At 38.0% G+C, this 20,401-nt stretch overlaps 1 protein-coding gene across 4 annotated transcripts in view; it reads left to right on the top strand.

Annotated features, from left to right (window-relative positions):
• GCFC2 (GC-rich sequence DNA-binding factor 2) overlaps nt 1-20,401 on the top strand; it is a 73,620-nt gene that overhangs the window by 42,494 nt on the left and 10,725 nt on the right. For 3 of the 4 annotated variants that reach the window (XM_055401060.2, XM_055401062.2, XM_055401058.2), the window contains 5 exons: nt 5,614-5,735; nt 11,537-11,613; nt 13,431-13,497; nt 15,510-15,656; nt 19,341-19,465. In XM_055401060.2, the coding sequence (XP_055257035.2) occupies nt 5,614-5,735; nt 11,537-11,613; nt 13,431-13,497; nt 15,510-15,656; nt 19,341-19,465 (538 nt within the window). The remainder of the gene's footprint in view (nt 1-5,613; nt 5,736-11,536; nt 11,614-13,430; nt 13,498-15,509; nt 15,657-19,340; nt 19,466-20,401) is intronic. The other variant, XM_055401061.2, reaches the window with a different exon arrangement.

The following is a 20,401-nucleotide window of genomic DNA, read 5'->3' as shown; positions in this document are numbered from 1 at the left end:
CTTTTTTTAAAATTTTTATTGGTGTATGATTGATTTACAGTGTTGTGTTAGTTTCAAATATACAGCAAAGTGAATCAGTTATACATATATCCACTTTTTTTTTTTTAGATCCCTTTCCCATATAGGCCATTACAGAGTTTTGGGTAGATTTTCCTGTGCTGTATTACAGGTTCTTACTAGTTATCTGTTTTATATATAGTAGTGTGTCTGTTCAGTCTGAATCTTCCAGTTTATTCCTCCCCACATTTATCCCCTGTCTGGGAAAGGTTGGGGGCGGGAGGAGAAGGGGACGACAGAGAATGAGATGGCTCAGTGGCATCACCAACTCCGTGGACATGAGTTTGAGTGAACTCTGGGAGTTGGTGATGGACAGGGAGGCCTGGCGTGCTGTGATTCATGGGGTCGCGGAGAGTCGGACACAACTGAGCGACTGAACTGAACTGAACTGAACCATAAGTTTGTTTTCTACAGCCATGACTCTATTTCTGTTTTGTAAATAAGTTTGTTTGTAGCCTTATTTTTAGATTCCACATAGAAACCATGTCACATGATATTTGTCTTTCTTTGTCTGACTTACTTCACTCAGTATGGCAGTCTAGGTTCATCCATGTTGCTGCAAATGGTATTTTTTTCTTTTTTATGGCTGGGTGATAATATCCCATTGTATATAATGGAATATTACCACATCTCCTTTATCCATGCCTCTGTTGATGGACATTTATCTTGTTTCCATGTCCTGGCTATTGTAAATAATGGTGCAGTGAACATTGGGGTGAGTGTATCTTTTCCAGTTATGGTTTTCTCTGGGTTATCTGTCCAGGAGTAAGATTGCTGGGTTATATGGTGGTTCTGTTTTCAGCTTTTTAAGGAAGCTCCATACTGTTCTCCATAGTGGCTGTTGCAATTCACATTTCTACCAACAGTGTAGGAGGGTTCCCTTAACTCCACACCCTCTCCAGCATTTATTGTTTGTAAATTTTTTGAAGGTGGCCATTCTGACCTGTGTGAGGTGATGCTTCATTGTAGTTTTGATTTGCGTTTCTGATGTTGGTCATCTTTTCATGTGCCACTTGGCCATCTATATGGCTTCTTTGGAGAAATGTCTGTTTAGATCCTCTGCCTTCTGGGTTACTTATTGTTTGATACTGAGCTGCGTGAGATGTTTGTATATATTGGAGATTGATCCCCTTGTTAGTTGCTTTGTTTGCAAATATTTTCTTTCATTCTGAGGGTTATCTTCTTGTTTTGCTTATGGTCCTTTGCTGTGCAAAATCTTTTAAGTTAAATCCCATTTGTTAATTTTTGTTTTTATTTTCATTGCTCTAGGAGTTGGATCAAAAAAGATCTTGCTGCAATTTATATCAAAGAGTGTCATGTCTGTGTTTTCTTCTGTAAGTTTTTTTAGTGTCCGGCCTTACATTTAGGTCTTTAATCCCTTTGACTTTATTTTTGTGTATGGTGCGTTTCTTCTTTCTTTAAAAAACGTGACTACACGCTGCCCTTACTTCTCCTACTAGCGTCCAGAGCCGTTGGGCGCTGATGCCTGTGCCTCAGTCAGAACTCGTTTTATCTGAAATTGTACTTCATAAGGATCTGTTCCACCATGTCACTGAGAATGGATTCTGACTGCAAAGTCTGCAAACTCTTAAAAACTAAAGCAACCTCCTTTATATTGCTTCTCAGCCAACTTGACTAAACTGTAAAGATTTTCCTCAGAATAATTTACAGTGCAATCATGGGGTGTCTTGGAAAGATAGTGCTTTTAACCATTTACTTTTAGCTATTAAGCATTATTAATGATAGCATAGACTATATATGCCTCATTTAAGTATTCATCTGAAAATTCCAAACACTTTACTTTACAACAGCTCTTTTTGAGCTTCCTAGGTAATTGCATACTCTCCTCTAGTGCCATCTATATCTGTGCTCTTCAATAGCCATATATCACTCATGACTATCACATTAAATAGTGCAGATGTCAGATGTTTTTTTCTTTCGTCACAGATAGTTCTTTTGGAAAGAGCTTTTCTGCTTGATTTTCAATGAAAAAGAACTGGAAGAACAAGTCCAGATCTTTTCTTAGAGCACCAGATCTCTTATCAGAGTAATTTCTGAATATATCTACTTGGCAACTCAAATTCCAAATGCAAAATCACACTTGTCATCTTTGTTGCAGATTTGTTCCTCTTATATTCCTTCTCTAGAAAATGGTACCTCCACCTCCCCACATATTCAAACCAGTCCTTCAAGTCATCTACTCCTGTGTTTTTCTTACTTCTTCATATAAGCAATTGCCACATCTGTTACTTTTTTCCTTTTTCTATACTTCAGCCATGGTGATCTGTCTAAAATGTAAGTCTGATTCTGTCATACCTCACTTAAAACACTTTATTCTAAACTGCCTTTAGGTTGAAGTCTAATCTCTTTAACATGCATTCTAGGACTTTCAGGATTTTGTCTCTGTTTAGTAGTTCTCTGCTGCTGCTGCTGCTGCTGCGTCGCTTCAGTCATGTCTGACTCCATGCAGCCCCATAGACGGCAGCCCACTAGGCTCCCCTGTCCCTCGGATTCTCCAGGCTAGGACACTGGAGTGGGTTGCTGTTGCCTTCTCCAATGCATGAAAGTGAAAAGTGAAAGTGAAGTCGCTCAGTCGTGTCCCACTCTTTGCAACCCCATGGACTGCAGCCTACCAGGCTCCTCCATCCATGGGATTTTCCAGGCAAGAGTACTGGAGTGGGGTGCCATCGCCTTCTCCATTAGTAGTAGTTCTTTAGCCCCATCTTTTGCCAAGCTCAGTTCCTTCTTCCCCTCATCTCCACCTCTACTGGTCTGAAGCTATCTTCTCCTTGGCCTTTACATTTTCTACACTCCATCCACCTGACATATCCCTTAACCCTATACCTCTTTCATCTAGCTAACTCACTCTTCTTCATCTTTCAGAACTCTGTATAGACATCATTTCTAGGAACTGGGTTAGGCATACCTTTTCAGGGTTCCTGAAGTACTCTAAACTAATCCTTAGGATGGTACCTACATTATAATTGCTTACCTAAGCAACTATACCTATATGTATATAATATATTTGTATTTGACATTAGACAAAATTGTTCTGAGGCAAACCTAATCTTACTTATTGCTGTATTTCTAATAGTTAATGCTAGGCACATAGTAGACTCTCAGTATTAGTTGGCCAAATATTTCTAAGATTATTACAAGCCTAACCATCTAGATGCCTGAGAAATCAGTTTTATATTTGATTTGGGGTGTTTTTTTAACCTATTTAAATTTTTAAAAAATTATTTAATTTGTATTTTACAAGAGTCAAGCACAGTTGTTAACTTCAACATGTACATCAGTAAACAAAATAATAATCCCTGATGTTATGGAGCTTTCATTCTGTGAAGGAGACAAACGATGAACAAGTAAAATCTATGGTGTGTTAGTTACAAGGGCCAAGGAGAAAAATAAAGTAAGGGGGAAAGATACAAATTATGAAAGAGGAGTGCAATTTAAAATAGTTTGGCCAGGGAAGGACTTCCTGGGAAGGTCACAGATGTGCAGATTTCCATAAAGAAGTGGGCCAAATGAATGTCTGATGTGACAGCATCCGAGGCAGCAGAAACAGCACATGCAAAGACCCTGCAGCAGGAGCTAGCCTGATTTACTTGAAAAACGGCAGATAGACCAGAGTAACTTTAGTAGAGTGAGCAATAGGGACAGTCAGAAAAGGTTAGCAGGATGACAGTGGCTGTGTCATATGGGGCCTTATAATCATTTGTAAGGACTTTTATTGAGTGAGTGAGAAGCAGTTGGAGAGTTTTGAGCAGAGAAGTAACAAGATCTGCCTTATTTTAACAGACTTATTCTGGTTCCTGTGTTAAGAGTGAATTCATGTCAATGTATGGCAAAACCAACCAATGTAATATTGTAAAATAAAAAAAATAAAAAAAAAAGAATGAACTGTACACAGATGAGTTATGAAGTTTTTTCAATAATCTGAGCAACAGTGGTTTGACTTGAGTGATAAAAGTAGAGGTGGCTGGAAAGTGGTCAAATTCTGTATATATTTCAAAAGTACTAACACTAACAGAATTTGATATGGATTGTGGAATAAGACAGAAAGAGAGGAATCAAGAATGACTAAGTGGTTTTTGGCCTGAGCAGCTGGAAGGACAGAGTTGCTATTTTCTCAAATGAAAAAGACTGAAAGGAGCAAGTTTTGGGTAGGAGGTATAGCAAGAGCTCAGTTTGACACCTGTTGGGTTTGAGATGCCTGTCATCCAAATAAAGCTGTCAATTAGGCTGTTAAATATATGAGTCTAAAGGACAGATCCATGCAGGAGATATAAATTTGGAGTGTGTCAGCACATAGATAGCATTTAAAGCCACAAAACTGACTTGAAATACTAAGGGTATAAATATAAATAGGAAAGAGAAGGTAAGTGACCTGAGTCCTGAGGTCCAGCATTTAGAAAGTAAACAGGATGACAAGCAGACAATAAAGGAGACTAGAGAAGTCAGTGAGAAACCAGCAGTATCCTGGAAGCCAAGTTTAAAAAAAAAAAAAGTGGTGTAGTTATTGCTGTTAAATCAGATGGAGACTAGAATCAGCCGTTAGATTTTGCAATGTGAAAGTTATCTGTGACTTGATAAGAGTAATTTAGGAGAACAGCTGGAGGTAAGGCCTAACTGAAGTGAATTCAGGAGTTTGAGGAAAGAAGTTGGAGATAGAAAGTTTCAGCAGTTGTTGAGTAATTTTGTTGTAAAATGAAGGAAAGAATAGGGCAGCTCTAGAGGGGAAAGTAGAGTCAACAGAGGGATTATTTTTAATACAAGAGAAAAAATTGTAGAGTGATGGAAAACATCCAGTAGAAGTAATGGTGATACTGAAGTGAGAGGGCAGAATTCCAGGAGCAGAATCTTCAAGTAAGCCAAAGGGGTTGGAGTCTTTTGTACAAATAAAAGGCTGGCATTAGCAAGGAGGCTAGTGCTTCATTCATAGAAATGGGAGACAAGTTAGAATTTATGGGCACAGATGCTGCTAGATTCGTAGATGCTATGGTAGGAGCTTGTGGAGCTTCTCTTCTGATTGACTCTGTTTTTCTCATCAAATTGGTAAGTAATCAGTTGACAGTGAGAGCAAGGGTGGAGAAAAGAAATCATAAGAAATAGTCATCTGGAAGAATAAAGTCCATTAACTGAGAGCAAGGAGGAAGGAGAAGGCAAGAAATAATTGTCTCGCAGGAGGGAAAGAGAATGGGCCAGAGAAACAAAATGTGATTGCTGGGCAGTGTTTTGGTCTCACTGGAGTGTCATGGTGATCAATTTAAAGTGTACTTTTTTCCAGTCATGTTTTAACTGCATGGTTGCAGCCACCAACACTGTGACAAGGTGATTTAACTAGAGTTGCAGTTGAGCCATGCAAGTTCAGCAAAACCCAAAAAAGATAAGAAAATTGAGTATGTATGCAAATACATAATGTACTGATTGGCATTGATTTTTTTAAACCACAGAGGAGGGAAGTGGCATTTGCAGAAGGTCTCAGTTGTTTATATATGACAAGCAAAGTCGTCTGGTAACTAAACTGTGCACCGCTGAAAATTTTTGTTTCAGGCTTTGTAGAATTCATTTGGGATCCCTTGTCAACCACCCAGACAACAAGTTTAATAACGCAGTGCAGAATGATTCTTGAAGAACACTCCACTTGTGAAAATGAAGTTAATAAAGGCAAACAGGTAATAATGTCTAGAATTATGAATTTCTTGATTTACTTTTAAATCAATATAGTTTATTATATTTGTTTACAGATGATGCAGAAGTAATTATCAGAACACTATTGAAAAATATTTAGGACCGACCATTTTTTGCTCATTATAATTAGTAAGATGAAAGGATACACCTTGATATTTCCAAACATTCTTACAGGAATGGTAATCATTATAATAGAATACACAAACATGCAGTAAGACCCAGATTATTACTTTCTTTCTTATTAGCGTATTTCTGTCTGTTCAGTGGTCTGATCTGGCTCAGATAAAGTGCTATGAAACTTCAGAAAAGATCCAGGAGAGAGAAATTTCAGCAATGAAAGAATTTTTATTACATGTGGCATTTCAGCAAGGACCTAAAGGAAAGAATAGGATTTGAACAGTGTAGCAGCTGAAGAAGAAAGGGCATTTTCCACTCACCTCCAACAGGATAAAAACATGTGAAAATCATGCAAGAATTAGATTCAACTTGAAAGAAGATGTACTTGGAGATAATGTTTATGTTGATGAAGGAATAAATTTATTTTGTGTTGTTGCAAAGCATAGAATCAAGATTTGTATGTTAGAGCAAGCAAACAAGCAAACAGCTATATAATCCTATATTTGCTCTCTACATGGGATTATGTAATTATAGCCTAAATGTAAACAGTGTATTTACATGTACAGTTTTTTAAACACTTCTACATTTTCTCATTTGATTCTCAAAACCTTGTAAAACATGTTGATTTTAATTACATTTTCACAGGTGAGGAAGTTGGGGCCTACAGGGCCAAGTCACTTTAAAAGATCACTTTTAACAGGCCTGGCATTTTGTAACCACTAAAGTCTTTCAACAGTTTATGGATTCACTCATGAAGTTTTTATACTGGTAATCTTAATTCTGAAAACCCTCCTACTATGAATGTTGGAAATGGGTTTTTGGAGAAGGAAATGGCAACCCACTCAGGTGTTCTTGCCTGGAGAATCCCAGGGACGGGGGAGCCTGTTGGGCTTCCGTCTAGGGGGTCACACAGAGTCGGACACGACTGAAGTGACTCAGCAGCAGCAGCAGCAGCAGCAGCAGGAGACTAGAACTACATCAGGACTTTTCAACTTTGGCATTCTTGGCATTTGGAACCAATAGTTCTTTGTGTGAGACTGTTCTGTGCAGTAAGCTCCCTGGTCTTTACTCACTAGATGCTAGTAGCAGTTCCCAGTCTTGACAACCAAAATTATCTCTAGACTTGTAAAATATTCTGAGGCAGGGCAAAGTTACTCCTATTTGAGAATCAGTGTACTATGTAATATTTCAGGTTAGTAACACAGTTTGCTGGTGAGCTCACTCTGTTTTTCTTAGTGATATTTAAAGAATTGAAGAGAATGAGAAAGGCTCCAGAAGCACAAATCAGACAGCACAGTTCCTGATTATCAAGTGAAAAGTAAATGATTCTGTAAGCTAATGCCTGGTGAGAATACTTTTAATTCTAAAGTTCTAAAATAGATTATTACAGAGATGGATTATGAACACTTAAAATAAGAAAGCAGTGATTACTGTAATCTCTCATTGATGGGGTTCCTAAAACCAAATATTTGTCAAAGCATATTTTTCCATATTATTAATATCTCAGTTACTTCCACTAAGTAAGGTACTGTATAGGTACAGTAAATAATTATTTAAATATGTTATAATTTTCTTACAGATCAAATGAGGGGAAAATAGGGTATAGTTAGATACGAAGAAAACCAGTAAAAGTATACCTAAAGAATACTGACTCATAAGGCTGGAACCCTTTCAGCTTTGTTCTGTTCAGTATTTTTATTGAATTGGATAAGTATGTGAAATACATGCTAATGAAATTTCTCAACGGCAGAAGACTAGGAATTCTATCATAAATCTACGGATAAAAGAATTAGAATCCAAAGAATTTCAAAACACTGAGAAAAGGACTGACTCTAAAAATATAAATGTAAAAATAATATACATAATATCCTACCACTGTGTTCAAAAATTCAACTGCATAAATGGGAGAGGCACAACTTTAAAGCAACACAGGTAAAACAGAGAGGGATTGTAATCGTCCATAAACTCAGTATGAGTCAACAATGTCACTTGAGTAGCAGAAAGACTAATGGAAGTTCATCCTTTGAGGTGTCTGCTCTTTTGAGTAAAATTGTTATATGTGCTTTCCTCGTTTCCCTGGGCTATTTGCATTTAATTTTAGGTTAAAGTATATTAAATGGAGAGTGTCTAAGATGGTATAGGAAAGAGAAGATATAGAAAAGTGAGAAATCAATCTTAAACACTGAAGAGTTTTCATATGGAAGGATGATTAGATTTGTTCTGCATGATCTTGAGAAGTATACTGAGAACAATCTGTGGAAGGGGTAGGAGAGAAGTTGGTTTCTCGTTGTTAACTGAAATGTAATGGCCCATGAATCAAGGCAAATTGGGAGTGCTCAAACAGGAGATGGCAAGAGTGAACGTCAACATTCTAGGAATCAGCGAACTAAAATGGACTGGAATGGGTGAATTTAACTCAGATGAGCATTGTATCTACTACTGTGGGCAAGAATCCCTTAGAAGAAATGGAGTAGCCATCGTAGTCAACAAAAGAGTCCGAAATGGAGTACTTGGATGCAATCTCAAAAACGACAGAATGATCTCTGTTCGTTTCCAAGGCAAACCATTTAATATCATGGTAATCCAAGTCTATGCCCTGACCAGTAATGCTGAAGAAGCTGAAATTGAACGGTTCTATGAAGACCTACAAGACCTTCTAGAACTAACACCCCAAAAAGATGTCCTTTTCATTATGGGGAACTAGAATGCAAAAGTAGGAAGTCAAGGAACACCTGGAGTAACAGGCAAATTTGGCCTTGGAATACAGAATGAAGCAGGGCAAAGGCTAATCGAATTTTGCCAAGAGAACACACCGGTCATAGCAAACACCCTCTTCCCACAACACAAGAGAAGACTCTATACATGGACATCACCAGATGGTCAACACCGAAATCAGATTGATTATATTCTTTGCAGCTAAAGAAGGAGAAGCTCCATACAGTCAGCAGAAACAAGACCAGGAGCTGACTGTGGCTCAGATCATGAACTCCTTATTGGCAAATTCAGACTTAAATTGAAGAAAGTAGGGAAAAACCACTAGACCATTCAGGTCTTCCCTAAATCAAATCCGTTATGATTATACAGTGGAAGTGAGAAATAGATTCAAGGAACTATATCTAATAGACAGACTGCCTAAAGAACTATGGATGGAGGTTCATGACATTGTACAGGAGACAGGGATCAAGACCATCCCCAAGAAAAAGAAATGCAAAAAGGCAAAATGGCTGTCTGAGGAGGCCTTAAAAATAGCTGTGAAAAGAAGAGAGGTGAAAAGCAAAGGAGAAAAGGAAAATATACCTGTTTGAATGCAGAGTTCCAAAGAATAGCAAGGAGAGATAAGAAAGCCTTCCTCAGTGATCAGTGCAAAGAAATAGAGGAAAACAATAGAATGGGAAAGACTGGAGATCTCTTCAAGAAAATTAGAGATACCAAGGGAACATTTCATGCAAAGATGGGCTCAATAAAGGACAGAAATGGTATGGACCTAACAGAAGCAGAAGATATTAAGAAGAGGTGGCAAGAATACACAGAACTATACAAAAAAGATCTTCATGACCCAGATAATCACAATGGTATGATCACTCACCTAGAGCCAGACACTATGGAATGTGAAGTCAAGTGGGCCTTGGGAAGCATCACTGTGAACAAAGCTAGTGGAGGTGATGGGTTTCCAGTTGAACTATTTCAAACCCTAAAGATGATGCTGTGAAAGTGTTATACTCAATATACCAACAAATTTGGAAAACTCAGCAGTGGACACAGGACTGGAAAATGTCAGTCTTCATCCCAATCCCAAAGAAAGGCAATGCCAAAGAATGCTCAAACTACCGCACAATTGCACTCATCTCACATGCTAGCAAAGTAATGCTCAAAATTCTGCAACCCAGGCTTCAACAGTATGTGAACTGAGAACTTACAGATATTCAAGCTGGATTTAGAAAAGGCAGAGGAACCAGAGATCAAATTGCCATTGTCCTTTGGATTATCGAAAAAACAAGAGAGTTCCAGAAAAACATCTATTTCTGCTTTATTGACTATGCCAAAGTCTTTGATTGTGTGGATCACTACAAGCTGTGGAAAATTCTGAAAGAGATGGGAATACCAGACCACCTGACCTGCCTCTTGAGAAATCTGTATGGAAGTCAGGAAGGAACAGTTATAACTGGGCATGGAACAACAGACTGGTTACAAATTGGGAAAGGAGTATGTCAAGGCTATATATTGTCACCCTGCTTATTTAACTTATATGCCGAGTACATCATGAGAAATGCTGGGTTGGGTAAAGCACAAGTTGGACTCAAGATTGCCGGGAGAAATATCAATAACCTCAGATATGCAGATGACACCACACTTATGGCAGAAAGTAAAGAAGAATTAAAGAGCCTCTTGATGAAAGTGAAAGAGGAGAGTGAAAAAGTTGGTTTAAAACACAACATTCAGAAAACTAAGATCATGGCATCCGGTCCCATCACTTCATGGTAAATAGATGGGGAAACAGTGGAAACAGTGACAGATTTTATTTTGGGGGGCTCCAAAATCACTGCAGATGGTGACTGCAGCCACAAAATTAAAAGATGCTTCCTCCTTGAAAGAAAAGTTATGACCAACCTAGACAGCATATTAAAAAGCAGAGACATTACTTTGCCAACAAAGGTCCATCTAGTCAAAGCTATGGTTTTTTCAGTAGTCATGTATGGATGTGAGAGTTGGAGTATAAAGAAAGCTGAGCACTGAAAAACTGATGCTTTTGAACTGTGATGTTGGAGAGGACTCTTGAGAGTCCCTTGAACTTACAAGGAGATCCAACCAGTCCATCCTAAAGGAAATCAGTCCTGAATATTCACTGGAAGGATTGATGCTGAAGCCGAAATTCCCAGTACTTTGGCCACCTGATGTGAGGAACTGACTCATTGGAAAAGATCCTGATGCTGGGAAAGATTGAAGGTGGGAGAGAAGGGGATGACAGAGGATGAGATGGTTGGATGGCATCACCAACTCAATAGACATGAGTTTGAGTAAACTCTGGGGACTGGTGATGGACACAGGGTCCTTGCCTGCTGCAGTCCATGGAGTTGCAAAGAGTCGGACACAACTGAGCGATTGAACTGACCAACTGACATACTCACCAGATTTGCAAGCTTTTAAAAACCCTAAAAATACGACTTAGTAAAGGTGTAGGGGAACAGAATTTCTCATATTGACTAGTGGGACTATAAATGGGATACCCCTGTTTCAGAAAACAACTTGGCATCCTCTCCAAAGTTGACATAAACTGGATTCTAGCAATTCCATCTCTACGTATATACCCATTAGAAATATATGCCCATGCATACTAAAAGACATGCTCTACAGGAATTTATATACTAACATGATTCATAATAACCCCTAAACCCAAGACCATCTAAATAAATGTTCTATCATGCAACAGAATACTATGCTGAAATGACAAGGCACCAGCTACTGCAGTATGCAACCACATGGGTGAATAAAGTTCTCTTGTACCTAATTTACTATTACTTTAACACCTAGGTCTTTGAGTGTGTACAAATTTGCACTATTCTGTTAAAATTTCTTCTTTTGGTTCATACATTTCTTTTTCTTATTTTTTTTTGGTTCATACTTTTCTATCTATGACTATCAGTGATGCTTTTACATTTTTAAAAAATAGGATTTACTTAAATCCATTGTTTCAAGAATGAAGAAGGCAATAGAAGATGATGTTTTTATTCCTCTGTATCCAAAGAGGTAAGAGTTGCTAATTTCTAGATTTTATGAAATAGTTACTCCTGCAATACAGATTCATTTAAGAGTGTAATGTAGAAGAAACCAAACGTATTGTTTTCAAAACACACATACCTATTAAGATGCAAATTGATATTTCAACAAATATTTCTTAATCACCTTTTATATGCCATGTATGATATAATGATATTCCTGAGAACATGACAATTCTCATAGCCAGGTAGTTAGAAAAACAGATTCTGGAGTGCAGATTCACCATTCCTAGACACTTGACCTTGGGCCTTTCCATGCATCAGTGTCTTTGTATATAAAATGGGCATTAAATTAATGCCTATCTCATAGGACACTGTGAAGATGAAGAGAGTGCTCAGAATAATACCTGACACGGAGAGCTCAAAATAAGGCCAGAAACTACTTCTTTGAAATATGTATTTACTTCTAAATGATCAGACAAGTCATATTTGATGCATATTGGTAGATTTGCTAAGAAAGCATCAATTGTAGTAATGGATTATGGACTGAAGCTCACTCTACAGTGAGTACTCACATGATCAAAGAGTTCTATGGAAAGGAAAAAAGACCTTGTAAGCTTGCTAGTTAATTTGAATCCTGAAGAGATGCCTGCATGTAAAAATTCACCCCAGTTAAGGTTTGTTGACTTCCCAGATTGCTCAGTGGTAAAGAAACCACCTGCTAATTCAGGAGATGTAGGTTCAATCCCTAGATTGGGAAGATTCCCTGGAGGAGGAAATGGCAACCCACTCCAGTATTCTTGCCTGGGAAATCCCATGGACAGAGGAACTTGGCAGACTACCTTCCATGGGGTCACAAAAGAGTCAGACATGATTTAACAACTAAACAACAACAACAATTAAGATTTGTAATGTTTTAGAGGCATCAGGGTTTCCCTGATGGCTCAGTTGGTAAAGAATCCGTCTGTGTTGTGGGAGACCTGGGTTTGATTCCCTGGGTTGGGAAGATCCCCTGGAGAAGGGAAAGGCTACTCACTCCAGTATTCTGGCCCAGATAATTCAATGGACTGTATAGTCCATGGGGTCACAAAGAGTCAGATATGACTGAGCGATTTTCACTTTCACTTTCAATGTTTTAGGTAACTAATATATCTGCACAGTTAAAAAGTAAGAATGTGTATTTAAAATTTTTACTAATGTTTAAAAGAAAAGTCTTATTCAGTCCTGCTCCTGACCTCCATCCACCCAGATTTTGCCTTCTTTTCTGTACACATGCAGGCATACTCACTGTTGGTAATTTTTTTTTTTTTTACCTTTTTGGAATTTCTCTCTGCAATTAGAATTAAATAGATAGAATTTTAATACTTACAATGCAATTAGAATTAATTTATTCCTCCTCTTTTTTATAGCAAAGTAAGTATAATTGTAGTCATAACCATTGTTTTGTACCTTTCTTTGACTTAGTACATTTTTGAGATCTTTTTGTGTCATCCACAGATTGTTTCCTCATGCTTTTTGAGCTTCATAATATGCCATTATATGGCTGTATTGTAATTGATGAACATGTAAGCAGTAAACCATTACTAACAGTGTTGTGAATAATTTTATGGACATAGCATCCTGTACATGTGCAAATGTATCTATAGAATGCGTTCTCAAACATGGATTTGTTGAGTAAGAGTGTACATACATTAGTAATTTTATTAATTATCACCAGAGCTCCTTCAATTATATTGTAAAGACTTAGTTTGGTTGGTTAAAAAAAAAAAGGTAACCATTCAGCTCTTTAAACTCTGTTTCTGAAATATGAACAGTTATTTGCATTTTCTTTCTTTTGCTTTAAATTAGTGCTGTAGAAAACAGAACATCACCACAATCAAAGTTTCAAGAAAGACAGTTCTGGTCAGGTCTAAAGGTAAGCAGAAAACTGCAAAAATAAAAAATTTTTTTCTTTCAAAAAAAGTTTACTATATAGTGAAGATCAGAAAAACTCTTCTGTAAAGGACCAGACAGTAAGCATTTTAGGTTTTGTAGGTCGTATAATGTTTGTCAAACTGTTCAGCTCTGTCACTGTAGTGCAAGCAGCCATAGACAATATGTAAATAAATGAGCATGTGTGTATTTCAGTAAAACTTTATGGACACTGAAATTTGACTGTCATATAATTTTCACGTCTTAAAATACTCTTTTTTTCAATCATTTAAAATTATAAAAACCATCCTTAGTGCACCAACTCTTCAAAAAGAGACCATAAGCTGGATTTAACTCACAGACCATAGTTGTCTAACTTCCAGTCTAAACAGTAAAGGATGAAATTGGTGCTGAGTCAATGGCAATGGGGACAGTAAGGAAAAGATTGGTTGGACAGTAAGGAGAAGATTTTTAGGATGAAGCATCAAAAGAACCCAATGACTGATTGCAGAATTAATTCCACCCTGAAGAATGTAGGGTGCTAGCCAAGTTTCTGACTTTGGCACCCTATTAACTTATGGTGGCATTCTTGGAGGGCATTGGAGAAGGAAGAAGAGGTTTGGGAGGAAAGATAAGTGGACATGCTGCTGCTGCTGCTAAGTCACTTCAGTCATGTCCGACTCTGTGTGACCCCATAGACGGAAGCCCACCTGGCTCCCCCATCCCTGGGATTCTCCAGGCAAGAACACTGGAGTGGGTTGCCATTTCCTTCTCCGATGTGTGAAAGTGAAGTCACTCAGTCGTGTCCGACCCTTAGTGACCCCACGGACTGCAGCCTACCAGGCTCCTCCATCCATGGGATTTTCTAGGCAAGAGTACTGGAGTGGCTTGCCATTGCCTTCTCCGATGAGTGGACATGGTGGATGTTAAATATTTATGGGGTAAAGGGAGGCACTTGAACACATGCGTCTGAATTATAGGAGACAGATCTGAACTGGAGATTTGGGAGTCATCACATTTAGGTAGTGTTTGGAGGCATGGTCATGAATGACAACCTCTGAGGAGAAGAAGCAGTGGGCAGACAAAGTGAAGTCTTCAGACAGGCCTTAAGAATAAGCTGTTAAACTAAGAATGGTCACAAGAGTGGCATCAGGGAAACCAAATGAAAGACTTTTGAGAACAGAGTATTAATGCCACTGAAGAGAATTAGAAGGAAGACTGAAAATGTTTACTGGGTTTCGCAGTTATAAGGTCATGAATGACCTCAGCAAAAATAGTTTTGATAGGGTGAATCAATACTTGTCATGTGGTTGGGTCAGGAAAAAGGCTTTTCAGGAAGAGGGAGCAACATCAACAATGACATTGTGAAAAAGCATTGCATGTTAGTACAACTAGATGCAGTTTAGCACTTACATAATAAATTTAGCAATGGAAAGAAAATGGAAGCTACCATAAAATTCACATAAAGGTCTGCATTTAGAGGAGAGAAATGCAACCCGTATTATTTTGATTAGAATTTCTTAAAAAGGATTTTACCCAAAATATCTCCAAACCCATGGGTTATTATTAATCTTATTTTCTATATTAGAGCAGTGAGGTTCTCAGTTTTGATTCATTTCTCAAGGTCACATATTGGTAACAGTACCACTGGCTTTAACATCAGTGCTTTTATGAATCCTGGAGTCCTGCAGTCTTAGATCCAATGGCCCCAGCCTCCAAGAGAGAACAGATTTAGAAGAAAGATTATTGATCTATAAAAACTCCAGCAAGGTAATCTGAAATAGATTTTGAGTGGTTATCCTAAAAAAAAAATGAAGATAGGATGAAGAAATATATGCAGGTTGAGAAGAATCGAGTGTTTATTCAGAAATGTTTTCTATTCTAAAATTGATGGTCCAACAGTGCCAACTGTGGTGAGAGTTTTACAGTTTGACCAGCTTTTTGTTTGTTGGAGACTATTACAGTTTTCCTCTGAAGAAAAGGTACATAGTCACTTGAAATTTTGTTGTATTTTAGCTCTTTGGCAATATTCTTCTTTGGAATGAACTCCTCCCAGAAGACACCTTGCAAGAGCTAGGACTAGGGAAGCTGCTGAATCGTTACCTTATTATAGCTCTTCTCAATGCCACACCTGGCCCAGATGTTGTTAAAAAGTGCAGCCAGGTAAGTTGTATAGAAATTGATCCTCATTTTATAATTTTTAAAAGTTATTAAAATTAATTTTATAGCAAAATAATTTAAATTGTGTTACATAATAACAAATTAATTTAACAGACTAGAAATCCAGGAGAATCCAGTATTTAAAAATTAGTATACTGGTTAACTATTTACAAAATGACTGTTAGATCCTCACCTCTCACTTAAATACCAATGTAAATTATAGCTAAAGTAAAAAATTAAGTGTAAAAAAATAAAACTATAAAATATTGTACTAGGAAGATAAATGACTATACCTGATGTTAAGGGAGTCCTTTCTGAACTTTAATGAAAAAAAAAATGGTGAGAAAAGATAATAGATTTGACAGAAATAAAAAACTTTGGTCAACCAAAAATCATTAAACAGAAAGGTATCAGAACTATAAAAAGGACTGCATTTGAGTCAGTTCTAATGACGTGGATCAGCCTAGAGTCTATTATACAGCATGAAGTAAGTCAGAAAGAGAAAAACAAATATTGTATATTAACACATATATATGGAATCTAGAAAGATGGTACTGATAATCCTATGGGTAGGACAGCAAAGGAGACGCAAACATAAAGGACAGACTTTTTGACTCAGTGAGAGAAGGAGAGGGTGCGATGATTTGAGAAAAGAGCATTGAAAAATGTACATTACCATATGTAAAATAGATAAACAATGGGAATTTAATGTATAACACAGGGTGTCCTGTGATGACTTGGAGGGATGGGATGGGGTGGGACAGGAAGTGGGTAGGGGGTTCAGGATGGAGGGGACACGTGTATACCTGTGGCCAATTCCTATTGATGTATGGCAAAACCACCACAATATTGTAAAGTAATTATCCTCCAATGAAATAAATAAAGGTATCAGGATTATTTGATTATTGTTAAAACTTGAAGATGAGTTTATTGGCCTCACTATACCTGTTCTTCCCTCGTGGCTTCCCTCGTGGCTCAGGCAGTAAAGAATCTGCCTACAGTGTGGGAGACCTGGGTTTGATCCCTGGGTTGGGAAGATCCCTTGGAGGAGGGCATGGCAACCCACTCTAGTATTCTTGACTGGAGAGTCCCCATGGAAGAGGAGCCTGATGGCCTACAGTCCATGGGATCACAAAAGAGTTGGACACGGCTGAAGTGACTTAGCAGCAGCATACATAATGTTAGATAGCAATTCCTCAAAGTGTGAAAGTCAGTCGTGTCCGACTCTTTGCAACCCAATACACTGTACAATTCATGGAATTCTCCAGGCCAGAATACTTGAGTGGGTAGCCTTTCCCTTTTCCAGGAGATCTCCCTAACTCAGGGATCGAACCAGGTCTCCCACATTGCAGGTGGATTATTTCCTAACTGAGCCACAAGGGAAGCCCTAACTTCTTCCCAACCCAGGGATTGAATCCAGGTCTCCCGCATTGCAGGCATATTCTTTACCAGCTGAGCCACAAGAGAAGCCCAGGAATACTGGAGTGGGTAGGCTATCCCTTCTCCAGGGGATCTTCCTGACCCAGGAATCAAACCAGGTTCTCTGCATTGCTGGCGGATTCCTAGACAATTCCTAGGAACTGTCTAGCAGTTCCTGCTGCTGCTGCTGCTGCTAAGTCACTTCAGTCGTGTCCGACTCTGTGTGACCCCATAGACGGAAGCCCACCAGGCTTCCCCATCCCTGGGATTCTCCAGGCAAGAACACTGGAGTGGGTTGCCATTTCCTTCTCCGATGTGTGAAAGTGAAAAGTGAAAGTGAAGTCACTCAGTCGTGTCCGACCCTTAGCGACCCCACTGACTGCAGCCTACCAGGCTCCTCCATCCATGGGATTTTCTAGGCAAGAGTACTGGAGTGGCTTGCCATTGCCTTCTCCGTAGCAGTTCCTAGACAACCATTATTTTCCCAGCTATAGTTTTTGTATCATGTAGTTTGTATCATGTAGTTTTTAACTACATTTTTTATCAGAAATTTCAATCTTCATCCATCCTATTGTGTTTCAGATTTCAGTTTAGTTCTCTTTGACCAGAAAACTCTACTATGCAGTAGAGGATATATGACATTCTCTTCACAGTTTGTGGCTAGAAAACCAGACCAAAACAGTGTGGCTTTAAGTCCCAGGATCATTTATGGGAAAGCTAGATAGTTCCTTCAGAATTTTATTGAGCCTTGTGATACAAAACAAGGGAAAAGCAAGTGTAAATGACATTAAATTCCAGATCAGTTAAGGGCTGGTTTTAAAACTAAAAAGATATAGTTTGCATAACAAGACTTAAAGGACTTTCTGCCTTAGGCAACTAGTGTGTCTGTTTTTTCTAGATAATTGAAAGAAGTGATTAAGAAATAGGATAAATCATTTTCTACTGTGTTTTCTGTGTTGACCAACTAGATTTATTTTAGAAAACATGCATTCCAGAACTTTCTTTTAATGTATTTTATCATATATATATATTACAACTTTCTACTTTCTAGAGGTACATACTGGTCCTGACCTTAGCAACTAACATAACCAAGAATTTCGTTAGAGAGTATGATCTCAGATTTTTCCTTGCTCCCATTCTCTCTCCTTTTTAAAAAAAATTCTTCCTTCTCTAACAAAGAAGTTTTCCTTTTTGTTTACATTTTTTGTTTATTTCCAAAACTTTTTCCCCAAGTCATGTATTACCTTTAGCATGATGATAGTAAGTTTGAGAGGTTTTTTCCCCCAAAAGAAACAAATGAATGCACATACATTGACTCCTTATGCTGCCATTGACATTTAAAGCAATGTATTAAATTAAAAGAAAGCTGTAATAAATTTTTTTATACAGTGTATCTTAGAATGACCTTGATTTCTTAACTCTAATTTATTCATATAGGTTATACACAAAGTCATCTAATTTCATATTGTGAAATCACATTAAATGTACCTGTTTTATACAGTTGACCCTTGAATAGCACAGATTTAAGCTGCATGGGTCCACTTCTATGTGGATTTTGTCTTTCAGTAAGTATCAGTACATACCAGTACTTCACAATCCACAGTCGGTTAAACTTGTGGATGCAGAACCACAGATATGGAGGGCTGACTGTAAAGTTAATACACTGACTTTGATCTGCGCATAGGTCACTGTCCCTAACTCCCTGCATTGTTCAAGGGCCAAATGTAGGTTTGTTAACTGTTTTGTGTCTACACATTTCTGGTGTTTAGTTATGGATTATGTTTTATACAATTTAATCACTCAGGAATACAGAGTAATGAAAGTATTACAAGTACTGCTGCTGCTGCTGCTGCTAAGTCACTTCAGTCGTGTCCGACTCTGTGTGACCCCATAGACAGAGTGTTTATAAAGAGTAGTCTCCTTTCAGCTTTCAGTATCCAAATATGATTTTTTTTAAGTATAAAACCTTAACAAAGAAAGGGGAAATTCTCAAAAGTTATTTAACCATGAACTATAAAATGGAAGAATACAACCAACGTGAGTAGTGTGTATGTCAGTTGCTCAGTCATGTCTGACTCTTTGTGACCCCATGGACTATACAGTTCATGGACTTCTCCAGGCCAGAATACTGGAGTGGGTAGCCTCTCCCTTCTCCAGGGGATCTTCCAAGGAATCTTAACATGAGTACTATAAGGATTAAATGAGATTATATTAAAGTACTTAGTTAATAACTGTCATTAAAAATCAACCATGTGTTTTGATTATCAGATAGCAGCATATTTACCAGAAAAGTGGTTCCAAAACTCTGCCATGAGAACATCCATTCCCCAGCTAGAAAATTTCATCCAGTTTTTACTGCAGTCTGCACGTAAATTATCTGGAAATGAAATCAGGTAATGCATATTTTATCTGTACCTCCATAAGTGTTATTTAGGCTTCTGTTCTTGGCAATTTTTAGAAAGATTTGTACTTTACTTTTAAAAATCTGAGACTGTCACTGTAGAATTAGGAGATGTTTTCATATGCAACTTTAGAATCACTCAGTAGTTTACTTTTACACCTCAGGCATATTAGTTCATATTTTTAAATGCAAATCTCTTCCAAAATAAGCACTTCCAGAAAACTGTATCACAGGGGAATTTAGAATTAAAACTGTAAGTCAAAAGCCTTTTATTTAAGCATGTTTTTAATGTCTTTCCAATTTTCCTAGCCATTTCAAAATCTCAACATTTGTTAAGTATAGATCTGCAACCTGGCATTTACCCAGCGGAGAAGGCAATGGCAAGCCACTCCAGTACTCCTGCCTAGAAAATCCCATGGATGGAGGAGCCTGGTAGGCTGCAGTCCGTGGGGTCGCTAAGGGTTGGACATGACTGAGCGACTTCACTTTCACACATTGGAGAAGGAAATGGCAACCCACTCCAGTGTTCTTGCCTAGAGAATCCCAAGTACAGGGGAGCCTGGTGGGCTTCCGTCTATGGGGTCACACAGAGTCGGACACGACTGAAGTGACTTAGCAGCAGCAGCAGCAGCTGGATCTCATTCACAGCACTAGATGTTTAAGGACTTGAATACAATGGTGTGGGCAAACCACCTCAAAACACAAACAAAAAAACCCTTCAAATTGTAGCATTTGATTATATCTGTGGGATAAATACTCCCACCATGATAGTCCATATAAACTGCTGGTAGCAGCACACCACTGCTCAGATTTCTAATGATAGATTTCTTCTGTGCTTTTTCTACTTTTTTATAGTCATTTACATTAAAATTTGCCAGAATATATCCACTAATAGTCTCTGATAGAATTTCATGATTATGTGGAGAAG

Source organism: Moschus berezovskii, chromosome 11 (genome assembly GCF_049115385.1).
Source record: "Moschus berezovskii isolate FMDL1 chromosome 11, NW_MosBer_1.0, whole genome shotgun sequence".
Taxonomy (NCBI): domain Eukaryota; kingdom Metazoa; phylum Chordata; class Mammalia; order Artiodactyla; family Moschidae; genus Moschus; species Moschus berezovskii.
The sequence above is the reverse complement of the archived record's forward strand: the minus strand, read 5'-3'. Positions and strand labels throughout refer to the sequence as shown.